Source organism: Micromys minutus, assembly GCF_963924665.1.
Source record: "Micromys minutus genome assembly, chromosome: 14".
Classification (NCBI taxonomy): Eukaryota; Metazoa; Chordata; class Mammalia; order Rodentia; family Muridae; genus Micromys; species Micromys minutus.
The window spans coordinates 51,905,246-51,920,051 of NC_137983.1; the positions used below are offsets into that span (position 1 = coordinate 51,905,246).

General features: G+C 47.8%; 1 protein-coding gene across 2 annotated transcripts in view; it reads right to left on the reverse strand.

The window, feature by feature from the left end:
- Positions 1–13,901, reverse strand: part of CUL4A (cullin 4A) — a 38,031-nt gene extending 24,130 nt beyond the window's left edge. The window contains exons 1-3 of one of the 2 annotated variants that reach the window (XM_080928429.1): positions 13,727–13,901; positions 13,322–13,437; positions 4,127–4,231 (exon numbers count right to left, since the gene is read on the reverse strand). In XM_080928429.1, the coding sequence (XP_080784555.1) occupies positions 4,127–4,231; positions 13,322–13,437; positions 13,727–13,874 (369 nt within the window). In that variant the 5' untranslated portion in view covers positions 13,875–13,901. The remainder of the gene's footprint in view (positions 1–4,126; positions 4,232–13,321; positions 13,438–13,726) is intronic. The other variant, XM_080928430.1, reaches the window with a different exon arrangement.
- Between the last annotated feature and the right edge of the window lie 905 nt (positions 13,902–14,806).

The following is a 14,806-nucleotide window of genomic DNA, read 5'->3' on the forward strand; positions in this document are numbered from 1 at the left end:
CTCTCCCCAGTTCCCACCTCTCTCTCTCCAGCTCCCACCTCTCTCTCTCCAGTTCCCACCTCTCCAGCTCCCACCTCTCTCTCTCCAGCTCCCACCTCTCTCTCCCCAGTTCCCACCTCTCTCTCTCCAGCTCCCACCTCTCTCTCTCCAGCTCCCACCTCTCTCTCTCCAGCTCCCACCTCTCTCTCCCCAGTTCCCACCTCTCCAGCTCCCACCTCTCTCTCTCCAGTTCCCACCTCTCTCTCTCCAGTTCCCACCCTCTCTCTCTCTCTCTCTCTCCAGCTCCCACCTCTCTCTCTCCAGTTCCCACCTCTCTCTCTCCAGCTCCCACCTCTCTCTCTCCAGTTCCCACCTCTCTCTCTCCAGCTCCCACCTCTCTCTCTCCAGTTCCCACCTCTCTCTCTCTCTCTCTCTCTCTCTCTCTCTCTCTCTCTCTCTCTCTCTCTCTCTCTCTCCCAGCTCCAGCATTACTTGTGCACAGTTTTAAAACAAAGATGCCAGAATGTGTGTTTTTAGACAAAGGTTTTTTTTTGTCCATTTTTCATTTGATTGTTAAACTTTCTAACAGAAAAAGCAGTCCATGTATGTGGGAAGTACCAGATGCCCTGTCTGCCACTCAGCAGCACATGCCCCATTCGTGTTGATGAATGAAAATTCAGAAGGCCACCACACTCAGCTCACACCCAGATGGGGGAGAAGCTTGCTGATGTGCCACAGCCAGGTCAGAGAAGCACCAGATCTTCAGTGAGCCAAGGACAGCTGGTAGGACACAGGCACTGGCCCAGCCTCAGGAAGGGAAGACAACGCTCAGGGAGATTGTAGGGGCACAGGCACATCTGTGCAGGTGGACATAGCCACAGTGGGTCAAAGAGGTCTAGGCTCTCCCCTCCTATGTCACAGGAAGCATACTCACACATTAGCACATTATTCTTGGAGAATATGTCTATGATGGTAAGCTGTACCAGAAAGCTGGGCAAAGCAAGACACAGCTTAGCTTCAGGATGTCTGATCCAGCAGTGGGAGAGATGGCACTGGCTTGATGATGAAGTTCCTAATAAGCTCACATTGGCCAGTGTGCTGTGTGGCAGTGAGCCTGCCTGAGCCTTTGAGCTTAAGATGGAGTTCAGCTGACACTAGTCCACCTGATGCAGGCAGCTCAGGTGTCATCAGTAACCACAGGGGACTTGTACCTGGCCCAGTATCTCTAAAAAGCAAGGGTCCAATGTCAAAGTTCTGTAACAGAAAATTCTGTTAAGTGACGCATGCCAGCCATTTTCTGCTGTTTCCCATGGACAACAGTACAGAAGAGTAAAGCAATCCCCACAGAGCACGCGCTGACTAAGATCCTGCTCAGCCTGCTACAATGTAGTCAATTCTAGGATGCAAGGCTTAAGGTATCACCATGGTGCCAGAGGTGAGTAATTCTAGGCAGTGAGATACACACGTGTCAAAAGGGTCTGTTGTGGCTTCTGCTGAGGCAGCTTCCTGGTAGCCATTCTTGTCTCATTTTGGAGAAGGGTTTATCCCTGCAAAGGTCTCACACCATCCATGAAGTGAGGTACACTTTTCATGATACAATTAACACCCAATAGCAAGAATGCTTATGACAGACATGAAAAAAATTCCCAACCACAAAGCCCATTTAAAGGAAAACAAACGCTTATGACTTATAGTGGGCCAGAAGACGGCAAGGCCAATGGCCTCCCGCAAGCCCAGGTACTGCACTCACTCTGAATCGCGGCTTGCTCGGCTTCAGCATCTCAATACTCTTGCTATGTTGTAGCTGAAAAACCCATTTTACACAACACTGTTCTTTTTATCACTATTTAATGACCATTCTCCCCATCAGTCAGTACATTCCACTGGGCCAAACTGCACTGCCTGGCCCTCAGCACAGCATGGGTCAGTCACACTTCAGGTCAAAGGTGAGCTTTCCTTTTCTGGAAGCCTGCAGCTGCCATGCACCTGTGGGGGATGGAGGGGGAGGCCTGTCCGAAAGCAGCATCTCCTTTTTAGGTCCCTGTCCCCTCACACTTCCCTCCTTCCTTAAGCCCTGAGGTGGCGAAGGCCTTTGTTATACAAACTCCTGTCTTAGTTCTCTCCGTTAGAGGACGTTCTCCGTTGCAGTCTGAGTTGCTCACTGTGCTGTTTCTCAGGACCTAGTATGATGCCAGGCAGCACAGAACAGCTCTTTTGGAAGTGTGTTGGCTGGTGAAGGTTCTAGGCTGCATACCGGCCAGGTTGTCCTATCATGCTGTGATCTTCACATGACAATGTTACTGAGCTCTAGCTTAGAAACTGTAATTATCACAGAGGCTTGTACAGCTGAAGTGCAGCTTTTTGATGGCATGTCCACAATCCAGTGCCGTCTGGGACCCAGAATGCATTCCAGACTGCAGTTCTTAAGAACACACTGGGCATTCGGCATGTCCACAGTCTGGTTACATCCCATTGTTCTTTAAGGCACAGTCCCGTGGTGTCCCCGACTTCCCCTTACCCTGCCACTGTGGGCCTCTACCTGATTTCTGTTCTGCTGCTATGAGCTGCATTGTGTCACATTCTCAATGATACTGGCACTAAGAACATGTAATGCATTAGTGCTTTTCTCATCCTGTAAAACAGGTCATAATTTTCACAATCCTGCTTTCTTATCAAGAAATAGTAATCTCATGGCTCTGTTCTAGGGCTATGATTGCTTGGAGGATGGAAATCAGGCACACAGCTATTTTTCTATAACCCAGGGATCAGACAGTGGGTAGGAAACAAAGACTTGCTGAATGTGAGAATGCTTAGGTCAACCCCCAGAGTGGGATTAATTAGCAGTAGGATAATTAAGGCAGGTAATCAAAAAGTCATCTGCAGCAAAGTGGGGTTAGAGAAAAACAAAGCCGGGTGCCATGTCCTAGGCCATGGCTGCTGAGCACAGTGCCACTATTAGCCTAGGGTCAGGCTCCTCCAGGGCTCGGAATGGGGCAGAAGCTCCACGTGCCTCACAGCCATCTCCTGAGAGAAGATGCGCACGAGCGAGTTCTCCATGATCTTGCATAATCTTCACACGCTTACTGGAGCAGGGAGGGGTAAGAAGGCCTCACAAACCTGCTGTGCCACGCCCACGCTCACCTACACCATGCCCACGAGGCTTGGTGTCCAGCCACACTGCTTGCTGCTCTCAGCTAACAGGGTCTGCACAGCTGGCAGGACCAAGTGACCACAGGAGGGAAAAAAGATTTCCTGAATCAGGAGAAACTTTTGAATATGAAGGTTCTTGTTTGTTTTAGACATGAATGCATGGAGCCAAAGAAGTCAACATGGGCTTTACACACAACAACGTTGGTGCCTAAAACTGGCATGAGGTCAGGTCAGACAGATGTCCTTGTGGGCATGAGTCACAGATGACATGGCAGTAAACCTATGATGGCCTCTTCCCAGCCCTGTGTTACATACAGTACAGGCCTCACTAATTCCCTTCTTAATGGAACACTGTAGCCAGCCCTTTGTTTGCTTCTTTCCCTGGAGGTACAGTCCTGCCTGCCCAGAGTACTGCACAATTCACCAGAAGAAACTGGATGCAGCAAGGACCTGAGCACAGTTCTCAGGGCTAGGCGAATACGCTATGGCCAGATGGTGAGTAGAGACCTGGTTCCTACAGCTGCCCACCTGTGGGAGCCAAAGACCCACCCTTAGAAGACGGCCTCCCTGACATACTGACCTGGGCCCCCGAGACCCTGAGCAGAGAAACTACTAGGCTGAACTCTGATTCCTGACAGACACAACCCACAAAAATAAGCTGGTGTGACAGCCATATTTGTGGGGATTTGTCACATCATAAAAAATAAGATGATTTTTATTAAAGGACCAAACTTTAAGACATTTTCAAAAACTCCCCTAAATGTTCCAACCTGACAGTTCCTGGAGGTTTTTACCCTCAGTCATATCAGCAAGATGTTACCAATCTCACTAAAAACCCATTATAATGAATTATAAAACAAAAGGCCCTTTGCTCTATTTAAAAAAGAGCTAAAACCCATTCTTTTATATTAAGAATATTCATTAGTTCTTTATCCCATTTAAAAAAGATTTGTGTAATAAACAGAAACATCATGAGACAAAAAGCAAAGAAAGGATATTCTCTGAACGGGAGAATCTGGGCTTGGACGTGGTCTTCACAGACCTGGCGCAGCTGCTTGTAGAGCGTTGGGGAGACTTTGTGAGAACAAAGATTCTCAACAGCCTACAACAAAGGGAAAAGGTGGTGTTCAGCATGAGCATCAGCACTGTAGGAAGCCCCACATTTACCTACAGTCCAGCCCTTACACCTCGGGGCGCTTATGCTGCCCACATGGATGGCAATGGCCAACGGTGAGGGGCTCCGATTGACGGTGCGCTGTACCCACTATTCCTGGGGCTGGCACCTCAAGTCTCCAGTTTTGCCCTCATTCAGCTGTTTTCCTATCGGGGGCAGTACCAGGACTCTAAAGTAGGTTTGGACATGTGGCCATTTTCTGATTCTCTAGGTTGAGACAGGAGCACATTTATCCTAAAAATGACCATGTGAACCTGGACAGTGACAGGAGGGGAGAGCCCGTGCTCAGGCACAGCAGAGGCTCCAGCTGTGTGAGCAAAAGACCTGTGATTCCTGAGTGAGACACACTAGGCCATGCTGATCCCTCTTTATTTACTGATTGTTGATGTAGAATTCATGTATTTTGTCTTGATGAAGAAAAGGCAACTTCTGTTTGTTTTTGAGACAGGGTTTCTATGTAGCCCTGGCTGTCCTGGAAAACTCTGTACACCATGTGGCCTCAAACTCAAAGATCTGCCTACTTCTGCTTCATAGGTGCTGTTTTTAAAGGTGAGCACTGCCACCATCCAGCAAAACAGCAACTTTAAACAGCCTACAGGAAAAAATTAAAATACTTCTGCCCACTGAAAGAATATAGTCTCATCAGTCAAACTGAACCCCTCTCAAATCGTGTAAACACGTCAGAATCTCATTCAAGTGTGAAATGTAAAAAGAAATGTTCTCTAACAATATAGAGAACAGAGAAACTTCCTCAGCTCTTTTTCCTTAAAGCACCTTCTTGTCTTATATGTCAGTTGTGCCCCAGAAGCTTGTCATAAGTCAGTTCACACTTACAAGTACAGTTTTTAAAAAAGTAATTTTTGTATACATGCACAAGCCTGTGTACTTCTTTTTTTGTAAAACTCCAGTTTGTATGTATAGTTTACCATCCTTCATAAAACAGCAATTTGTAAGGAACATTTTCTTTTCTTCTTCGTGAGACAGAGTTTCACTATCTAACTGTGGCTGTCATGGAACTTGCTATAGACTAGTCTGGCCTCAAACTCAGAGATCCTCTGTCCTCTGCTTCCCGAGTCCCGGGATTAAGGACGTGGACCACCAGTCACCACATGAGAGTTTTCTGAGCGCTGCTTCTTGAGTTGGAGTCAATAGTCCTAACCCACTTTTCCTAGCTGTGATATACTATCACTGTCATACCTACTAACATGAAACACACAAAGACTTGCTTAATATTTGAGACTCCTCAAGGCAGGCGGCAGCCCACAGGTAGCACAGACTTACTGTGGCCCCTAGTACAATTGTCTACCGTCATACCCGGTCCTGGAGACTGTTTCTAAATGTTCTCTCTTGATATAAAAAGGAAGGGTCCAGTCAGGCTAAGACAGTGTGCCATGGGCATTTAAAAAGGAGTCACCTGGGCTGGAGAGATGGTTCAGCAGTTAAGAGCACTGACTGCTCTTCCAGAGGTCCTGAGTTCAATTCCCAGCAACCACATGGTGGCTCACAACCATCTGTAATGGGATCTGACGCCCTCTTCTGGTGTGTCTGAAAACAGCTACAGTGCACTCAAATATAATAAATAAATCTTTAGGAAGAAAAAAAGTCACCTTAGAGAAGCAAAGGTGGGATGTGGCAGCTTTTGGGTCCCGCTTGTACCTGTTCATATCTGTTCTCTTATCAACTCATTCCTAAAACCACACTGCTCATATCTCTCCGAGGCCATGCCTCGCGGCTGACAACAGACTGCGCCAGGTCCATAATGCTGAGCTCTGACAAGCAAGGCTGTCTGTGTGCTGCAAAGTGTCACCGGAGAGGATTTACTGCCACTCAAAACAAAAATTCGTCCTGTGGACGCCAACAGTCACACCTCTCTGGAGAAGAACAAGGAATGAATGAAAGGAGGGACTGCAGGTGGCAAATTCATGCAAAGATCCTCTGTGAGAGTTGAAGTCACAGAAAACAGGAACGAGAAAACATGGACTGTGTCACTGGATTCATTGACAACAAAACAAAACAACAAACCCCAGAGAAGACTCAGAAAACTACCTTATATACTAGTTACAACTGAACTCAGCCACTACAGAGACATGTTATGACAGGGTGGGACCTGAGATGACCCTGGACTCACATCACAAGAGCAGTAAGGCACGATGCCCAGGCCCAGCAGTCCAGGGTTGGTGGCACTTTCTGCGGTAAGGATGGCCTGGGGTCACCATTTCCATATAGACTTGCTGCCTCCCCAATCTCCCCCTAATACCCCCACCCAGAGTAGGTCCAGATACTGGACCCCTCTAGATGCCTACCTGAAAGGAATAAGTAAGAATACAAAATGAAATCAGGACTCAAATCCAGGCAACAGGAAACTTAGAAACTTCTCAGTAGACCTGCATGTGTCACTACTTTCCAAATCCAACCTTGGCACTCAAGGCTGAGGCAAGAGCTAAACACACCTGTGAGAGCTGAGCAGGAGGCTCAGGCGTAGGGCAGGTTCTGGTAGGACAGACAAGTCAGAGAGTGCATATTCTCTGCTTTTGTATGGAATTTATGCTCTACTAACATGTAACTTTCTTAAAGTGATCCCAGCAATACTGACCTGCCCACCACTCCCTGGGCTTTCCCATATCAGTTTTAGCCAATCCTGTCACTTAGCTCTACACAGACCCACTACTCCCTCCTTCCCTAACATGCCTGACAGGGATGAACCTTCAGCCCTGTTGTGTACTCCAGCCCAGAGTTGACCTCTCCCTGTAAGATAGGCCTCTCTGAGGAGTTTACTCTCAGGTAGGGCTCTACACTGGGTCTTCCTCTGATGTGCACTAGGGTGACCCAAGAACAAAATCAGATACATAAGTCACAGGAGTCCTTCTGAATGGTTCAGACTCGGGTCTTCAGAAGCAAAGAGATCTGCACCCTCAAAACAACCCTGCTCAGAGGAAGATACAGAGGTTGGGAGCTAGGAGACCTTCTCGCCATGAACAACAGATAAAACCCAAGTGATACCCAGTAAACAAGCTGCTGAGCAGAGAGCCATGACCAATGGGCTCCTGTGTTTACACTAGACTTCAAAACTAGCATTTCCAGACTCTGGTAAGAAGTGGCGCTTTCAGCTAAGATTCTGTGCTAGGGCATGAAGCACAGCTGGAAACAAGAGAGGCCCAGGTGAGCACACTGCTTGTCTGAGACCAGAACCATCCTCTTCCCTTTACAGAGCCTGGAGCTGAATCCTCATGGGTGCCTAGTGGGCTGGAGTAGCCTGGGAGGTATGAGATCTCACCCTAGGTCACACTGCTGCATGTGTGGTATGGAAAAGGACTTCCACTGCTGGGACAATTGACTCTAGACACTACACTCTCTGGGCAACAGAGTAGCTTTAGTAGCCAGATGTATTTTATCAAGCCAAAATCCAAATATTCATGTATTTTGGTGCAGTTCTTGCTCAAAACAACCTCAAAAAACAGACAAAGAACATAAGAGTAATTTAGAGACCCTGGGCACTAAAACCCAAACCAACCACCAACCAACCAACCAAACAAACAAACAAACAAAAACCAGACAAAGCACAGGAAGCATGTTGGGGTCTTGAACATGTCTTGAAGTTGTTGATCTTTGAGAAGTTTCACCTGTTCCAGCTTCCTACCCAGTTTCAGGCTGCATACAGGACCGAGTCAGGAGACAAGGATCTTCAGGACAGATGAAGAAACCCCCAATATACAACAAAGTGTACCTATTCTGGGGTTCGGAAACTACAAATGTCAAGGAAAGAACCATCTGGCAGTCCTGGAGTTCTCACGGGGCCTAGAACAGTTTTCTCTATATCCAGTTAGAAACCATAGTCAAGGCACCTAGGAAGGTCTGCTTCAGTGGTGGGTCATTTAGCCCTAGATGCAGCAATGACCTGCCTTGGCCTAACAAATCCTAAAAGCAAGACTTACAACCAGACGGTGTTCAAATCACTTAACTATGGCCAGAATGAAGAGCAGGAATTTACAATAATACAAAAATATCTGGCACACCAGTTAGAATTTAGAATGTTGAACATCCAATCAAAGATTATCAGATTCTCCTTAATTGGGGACAGGAGAAAAAAATCAAGAACAGAGATAATTGGCCAGGACAAAACAAGAGCCATAACCAAGATCCCATGTGTCCTAAGGTTAGGCAAAACTTCAGAAGCCTTCAGAATGACCAAACTACACTCTTGGGAGCAAGTTGAGGTGTGAGAGTGACTCACACCTGTGGCAGCAATAGTACCTGGGACACAGCTGAGTGTGAGAGACTGAAAACAAGAGGGCTGGTGTCCTCAGGGGCACTCAAAACAATCATTGTGCACTTAAAATCTTCTCGTGAAGAAAATCAAGATGAGGGTGGAGAGATGGCTCATCAGCTAAAAGCTGCTCTTCCAGAGGATGCATGTTTGATATCCAGCACCCACTCAACAAGTCACTTAACTCCAGGTTCTGTCCTATGCATACTAGGATTGGATATGGTACACAGGTACACATAGAGAAGAAACATCCATACATATAAAATAGCAAAATGATGATGAAAACCAAAATGGCTCCACCAGGGAATCCCTTCAAACATTTAAGAAAAAAATACCTCTTCTATACAAGGAAGAGAGAATCATTCTAAACTCAAAAAGCCAACATTACTTTGACATGCAAACTGATCAAAGACATAATAAGAAAACAAAACATTAACAACTCAAATCCACATAGAAAAGGTAATAAAGGGCTGGAGAGATGGCTCAGTGGTTAAGAGCACTGACTGCTCTCCCAAAGGTCCTGAGTTCAATTCCCAGCAACCACATGGTGGCTCACAACCATCTGTAATGAGATCTGACGCCCTCTTCTGGTGTGTCTGAAGACAGTGACAATGTACTTATATATATATAATAAATAAATTAATTAATTCAGAAGAAAAAGAAAAAGAAAGAAAAGGTAATAGAACGGGCCACAGTGTCAGTCCTCTAATTCCAGCAGCACTCAGGAGGCAGAGGCAAGTAGACCTCAGTGAGTTTGAAGCCAACCTGATCTACAGGTTGATTGTGAGTTCCAAGCCAGTCAAGGACACATAGTGAGTCCATATCTAAAAAAATAAAATAAGATATAGCCCAAGAATGCAAGACTGTCCTTATATTCAAAAGAGGAAAAAAAAATAATGAACTTAATCTACAAACTAAGAAACAAAACTTATGCAATCCTGCAATAAATGCAGAAATGTGCTTTCATTAAATTAACGAGGAGCAGGAAAGACCCTTCTCCTACACGGCAGCATCGTCACACTCAACAGTGGCAAAACAAAAGGTCTCTGAGACACAGAGCAAGACAGCGCCGGCTCTCACTTCTAACCACTGTCCCAAAGGCTCCTGCCAGTTCGGTAAGACAAAGCCAAGAAATAAGAGGCACAAAACTTAGAAAGGAAAAGCTTTCTAGTCACATGTAATTGTCAGGGCAGAGGATACAATGGGAGCCACAGAAAACAGAAAAGGCCAGCAAGTTAGAGGGACAGTTTCAAGTGAAAATGAAAATTCCATAAAAGGTTTGTAACATCTTTACAACTGAAACAAGAAATCACTGCTGAGAATATTAGCCCCAAAGAGATGCAGTTTATCTCTAAGGCTGAGTCAGTTCTCTCTAGACAATCTAAGACAGTCACTATAACGTCAAACAAGCTGGTTCCTTGAAGAAGCCAGAAAACACATTCTCAGATTCATAAAGAAATGCAAAGGACCAAGAACTGCTGAGACAAATATGGAAAAAAACAAAGCTGAAGGCCAACCCTTCCTGACTTAAGGCTACCCCTCCTAGACAGACAACTGGCCTTGTCTGAGAAAGGCAGTTGGGCAACAATGTTTTAAACACCTGGACACTTATAGGGAAAACACTGCATCTAGATTTATATCTCACAATACACATAGATGTCCACACAATATAGATCACAGATCTAAATGTAGAACTTTCTATTCTAAATGTCTAATGGGAAATACAAGGTCTTAGATTAGGACAAAGATCTGTGGCTTTGGTTTTGTTTTGTTTTTGAGACAGGGTTTCATGCAGCTGGCCTTGAGCTGGCCAGTAGAAAAGGTGGCCTTGAATTCCTGACTCTCCTTTGCCTGCTGAGTACTAGATTACAGGAGTGTGCTACTATTACCAGTTATGGTAAAAGTTTATTTTTTAGGTAGATACTAAAAACATAACCTAAAAGAACAGCCAATACACTTAACTTCAAAATTTAAATCACTGTTTTTCAAAGGACATAGATTAGTTAAGGGATAAGTTACAGACTAGAAGAAAGTACCTGTAACATCCATCTATACAGAACTTGTATCTGGAATACATACTAAACTCACACATTCAATAATGGGAAAATAACCTAAGCAAATGAAGCTGGGCACCCTGATTCTTATCTAGAATCCCAGCACTTGGGAGGTTTAGGCAGGAGGATTGTAAGTTTGCAGCCAGAGCAAGCTCCGCAGTGAGATAAGAGAGAAGCAGGAGAGGGGATGACTCAAGAAGGCAGGAAGCCAGCAGGTCTGAGCAGTAAACTGCATCACAAAGTACCAAACAAGAGGCACAGAACAGCCAGGGCTGGTGGAGTACCCAGTCTGTCAAACTCCACGGTACCAAGTCTGGTCAGAGTGTGGAGCAAAGGACCCTGCCACATTCTACCAGCAGAGTGGAAAATGGCACAGTCACTTTGAAGAGCAGCCGCTTCTTACGAAACAAAGCACACACTTTCTATATGTCTCTGAGATACTTCCCTGAGAAGAATGGGAACACGGTCCCATACAGATGTATTCCATGTTCACAGCAGCCCTGCTGGCAGTGTTCCCACTGGACACACAAATGTCCATTACCTGCTGGATAAGCCAACTGTACTATATCCACTCTACTTGTTAATATGCACTTGGGGGCACACAGGAGGGATCTGAAAGAGGGCGTCTGGGGCCATGAAGACAGGAAAGGAGGAAAGGTATGGAATTCTTTTTCAAGAAATAAGAACATTAAGAAAACAAAAACAAAAGAATCCAAAATACCAAACTGTTAGCACCCAAGTAAATGGCAAACTCCATTCTAGGTAACAGACAGATGACAGAGGACGGCAAAGGCACAGCTCCTTTTAGACAGAGGTGGAGGAGTAGATAAAAACACAGCAGCAGCTGACATGGGTGAGGAATAGGAAGGAATGACTGCAAGGTTTGCTCTCCTTTACTGGGAATGGAAATGGTCTAAACCTTCATTGAGGGGCCAGCAAGCAACTTATTCTAGGCTATTAGAATCTACTGGAACAATAGGCATGTTAGTGTAAGCCTATAACCCAACACATACAGGAAGGGCTAACTACCCAGAGAGACTTTTCTTCATGTATATGTGAGTGCACTGTAGCTATTCTCAGACACACCAGAAGAGGGTATCAGATCCCATTACAGATGGTTATGAGCCACCAAGTGGTTGCTGGGAATTGAACTCAGGACTTCTGGAAGCGCAGCAAGTGCTTTTCACTGCTGAGACACTTCTCCAGCCCCACAGTGAATCTCTTAACAAACAAAACCAACCAACTAAAAAATAAAATAAATAAACCTATTGGAGCACATGTTATATGCCCCCAGCACTATTCATATGCACAAACCCACCTGCACATAGGTACACACTTAAAATGATTTTAAAAAGTAAATCTTTAGGCAGATGTAGCAGTGTATAACGTAAACCCCAGCACCAAGAGACAAAGGCAGGAGGATCTGTGAGTCAGACTGAGGCCACTTAATGTTCATAGCGAGTTCTAGAACAGCCAAGGCTACACAGTGAGTAGACACATTACACCAGTGAGTCACTACAGGCCAGTGGTCCCTTACTGAGAATGCTCAGGGCCAGTTGTTTTGGATTTCTGATGTTTTTCTTCCAAATTTAATACTTGCATATGCACAAGGATGCATTTGGGGAATGAGAATCAGGTCTAAACACAAAGCTAGTTTATATCCCATATACCTTGAACATAATTTGAAGGTTCTTGTTATCATATGTGGACATGATGTGTATGTGTGAGTGCTTGTGTCACGTCAAGAGTCTGGAGGTCAGTTCTTCCACCTTTTTGAAGGTTCTGAGGTTTGAACACAGGTTGCCAAGCTTGCTTTGCCAGCGCTTTACTTACTGAGTCATCTGGCTGGCCCTGGCTCAATGGTCGTCTTATTCAGTAGTTCTAGTGTACACTGTGCTCTGTCTGAAACCAGGCAGAGGAAGTCAGGTATGGATCTTTTTTCATGACTGCACTACAAGTTTTGGATTTGGGAGTTTGGGGTTGGAAGTGATCGGCCAGTTTCCTTTGGGTACTACTGCTTACTTTTCTTCTTGTGTTTCCTGTAACTTACAACATACTCAGTTTGTAACCAGGATAAAACAAGCCTCCTAGGTAACTTTTAAGTAACGTGTAAGTAATTATATACTCTATCATTAACTAAAACAGAATATTTAGCAAACACTATTGTATAAAACCATGACAGAAAAGTGTGCTTGAAACAGCAAAATGTACTTCTGACGTTCTTTTTTTTTTCCTGCTGCAGACACAACCCATCTTTAAATTAAAACTACCCGAATCTGTCTGCAACCTCATTTGCAACAATTAAACCACAAAACAATGTGTGTTGGGGAGGGAGGCGCGTTACAACACAGGGACCTTACAAGCAAGTGGAATTGTAATGAGTTTTATGTATAACAAACTGGTGTTCTGATAGCATTGAAGACTGCTGGAGCCCTGTGCCTCTCTTAGCTCCAAACACCTCCTTTCTTCTGGTGGTGGGAAAACTTAACACCTCCTAAGCAGCCTGGTCTAAGCCTCAATACACAGCACTAATCCAGGGCGGCGATCCACAGAAACACCTGCTGACCCAGGGGTTCGCGGCTTCCGCTAGGGAAGGCTCGGGCCGCAGCTTTTCCCGGGGCAGGCCTCCCTAGCGTCGGCCCCCGTGGCTGCGGGAGGAGGGAAACAGCCAAGTGCTCGCAGGCCCTCGCCGCCGCTCACCTGGTACAGCTCCTCCAGGTTGTACCTGATGGATGTGCTGCTCTGGATGGCCTTGACCGCTTCGTGAAGCTTCCGCCACGTGTCCTGAGTGTAGTTGTCAGGCAGCCGCGGCCTGTCTGTGGGGAAAGAGGGTCAACGGCCGCGCGGGGACAGGACAGGCCGGGGCACCGAGGCAGGGCCCGGCCGGGCCAGCCAGGAGGTGCGGGATTAGGGCCAGCTGGGGCGCGGGGACGTGGCGGAGCATGAGGTGCAGGGACAAGTCAGGGTGCAACGCCAAGACGGGACAGTGCGGGAACAAGGCGGGCTGGGGCGCGGGGACAGGGCCGACCGGGCAGCCCCAGGAGGCCCTGTCCGAGCGCGCGACCTGCCGGCCGCCCCGTTCGCTCCTCACCGGAGCGCACCCACCTCGGAAGTTCTTGATGACCAGCTTCCTGGAGCCGCCCGTGCCCCCCGGCTTGGCGGGGCCACTGGCCAACGCCGCGGGCTTGGTGAGGCCGTTGGTGCGGCCCATCAGAGCCGAGACGCTGCCCTTCCGAGGGCCCTCGTCCGCCATGGCTGGGCCGGACGCCGCCCCGCCCCGCGCCGCCCGGCTCCTCCTCCTGCCCTGCGCCCTGTCCGTGCGCGCCTGGCTCCTCCTCCTCCTGTCGGGCTCCGCCCGTGAGCGCTCGGCTCCTCCTCCTCCTGCTCGCGGCTGGGTCCCCGCGCCCTAGGTCCAACCGCCGCGGCGCGCACCGGAATGATCCGGGTCCGGTGCGCGGACTCCGCCCAAGGAGGGCTCGGGGACTCGCGGGCGTTCTACAGCGAATGCTCGCGAGAGGGCGCCGGGACACCCGCGCCGAGTGCTCGGGAGCTTGAGGCCCAACGTCACATCGAGGGCTGGGACAGCCCGGCGAAGATTTGAGTGGATAAAAGCACCCCACAACCTTGCCTCTGGGGCCATTCCACACTCAGGGACCAGGAGCGCTCCGTGCAGTGACACGTCGAGGGGTCGGGGGCGGAATATTCTATACTGATTGATTTGGGATGCCCTATAAAGGGGTGTGGAAAGACTCAGGAACACATCCAGCAGGGGCTAGGAGTGCACGGGACGCGTTCCCAGTGGAATCTGGACTTTTGTTCTGTTTGCTTGACGTTGTAAGAGCCAGGAGCACCTCTGCATACTGAGGGTCGGGGAGTGGGTGAGGGGTACGAGGAATACGGTCACTAGCACACAGACGTGACCAGGGACGCGAGGACACGTTCCCAAGTCTGTTGGGACTCCCCCACGTCAGTCCTCCGTCCTCGCGAGCGCCCCCCCCCCCCCCCCCCGCCGGACCTGAGGCGTCCCAGTGACTTCACTGACAGCTATCAAAAAGAAGTGCTCGCGCCTGCTGGGCTCGGCTTGCGCCACCCGCTCCGGAACCAACTTGCGGAGGCTACAGTGTGGGGACAAGGAAGGTAGACGGACCTGCGCCGGAAGTGAGGCACTTAACGCCCGCGGCCGCT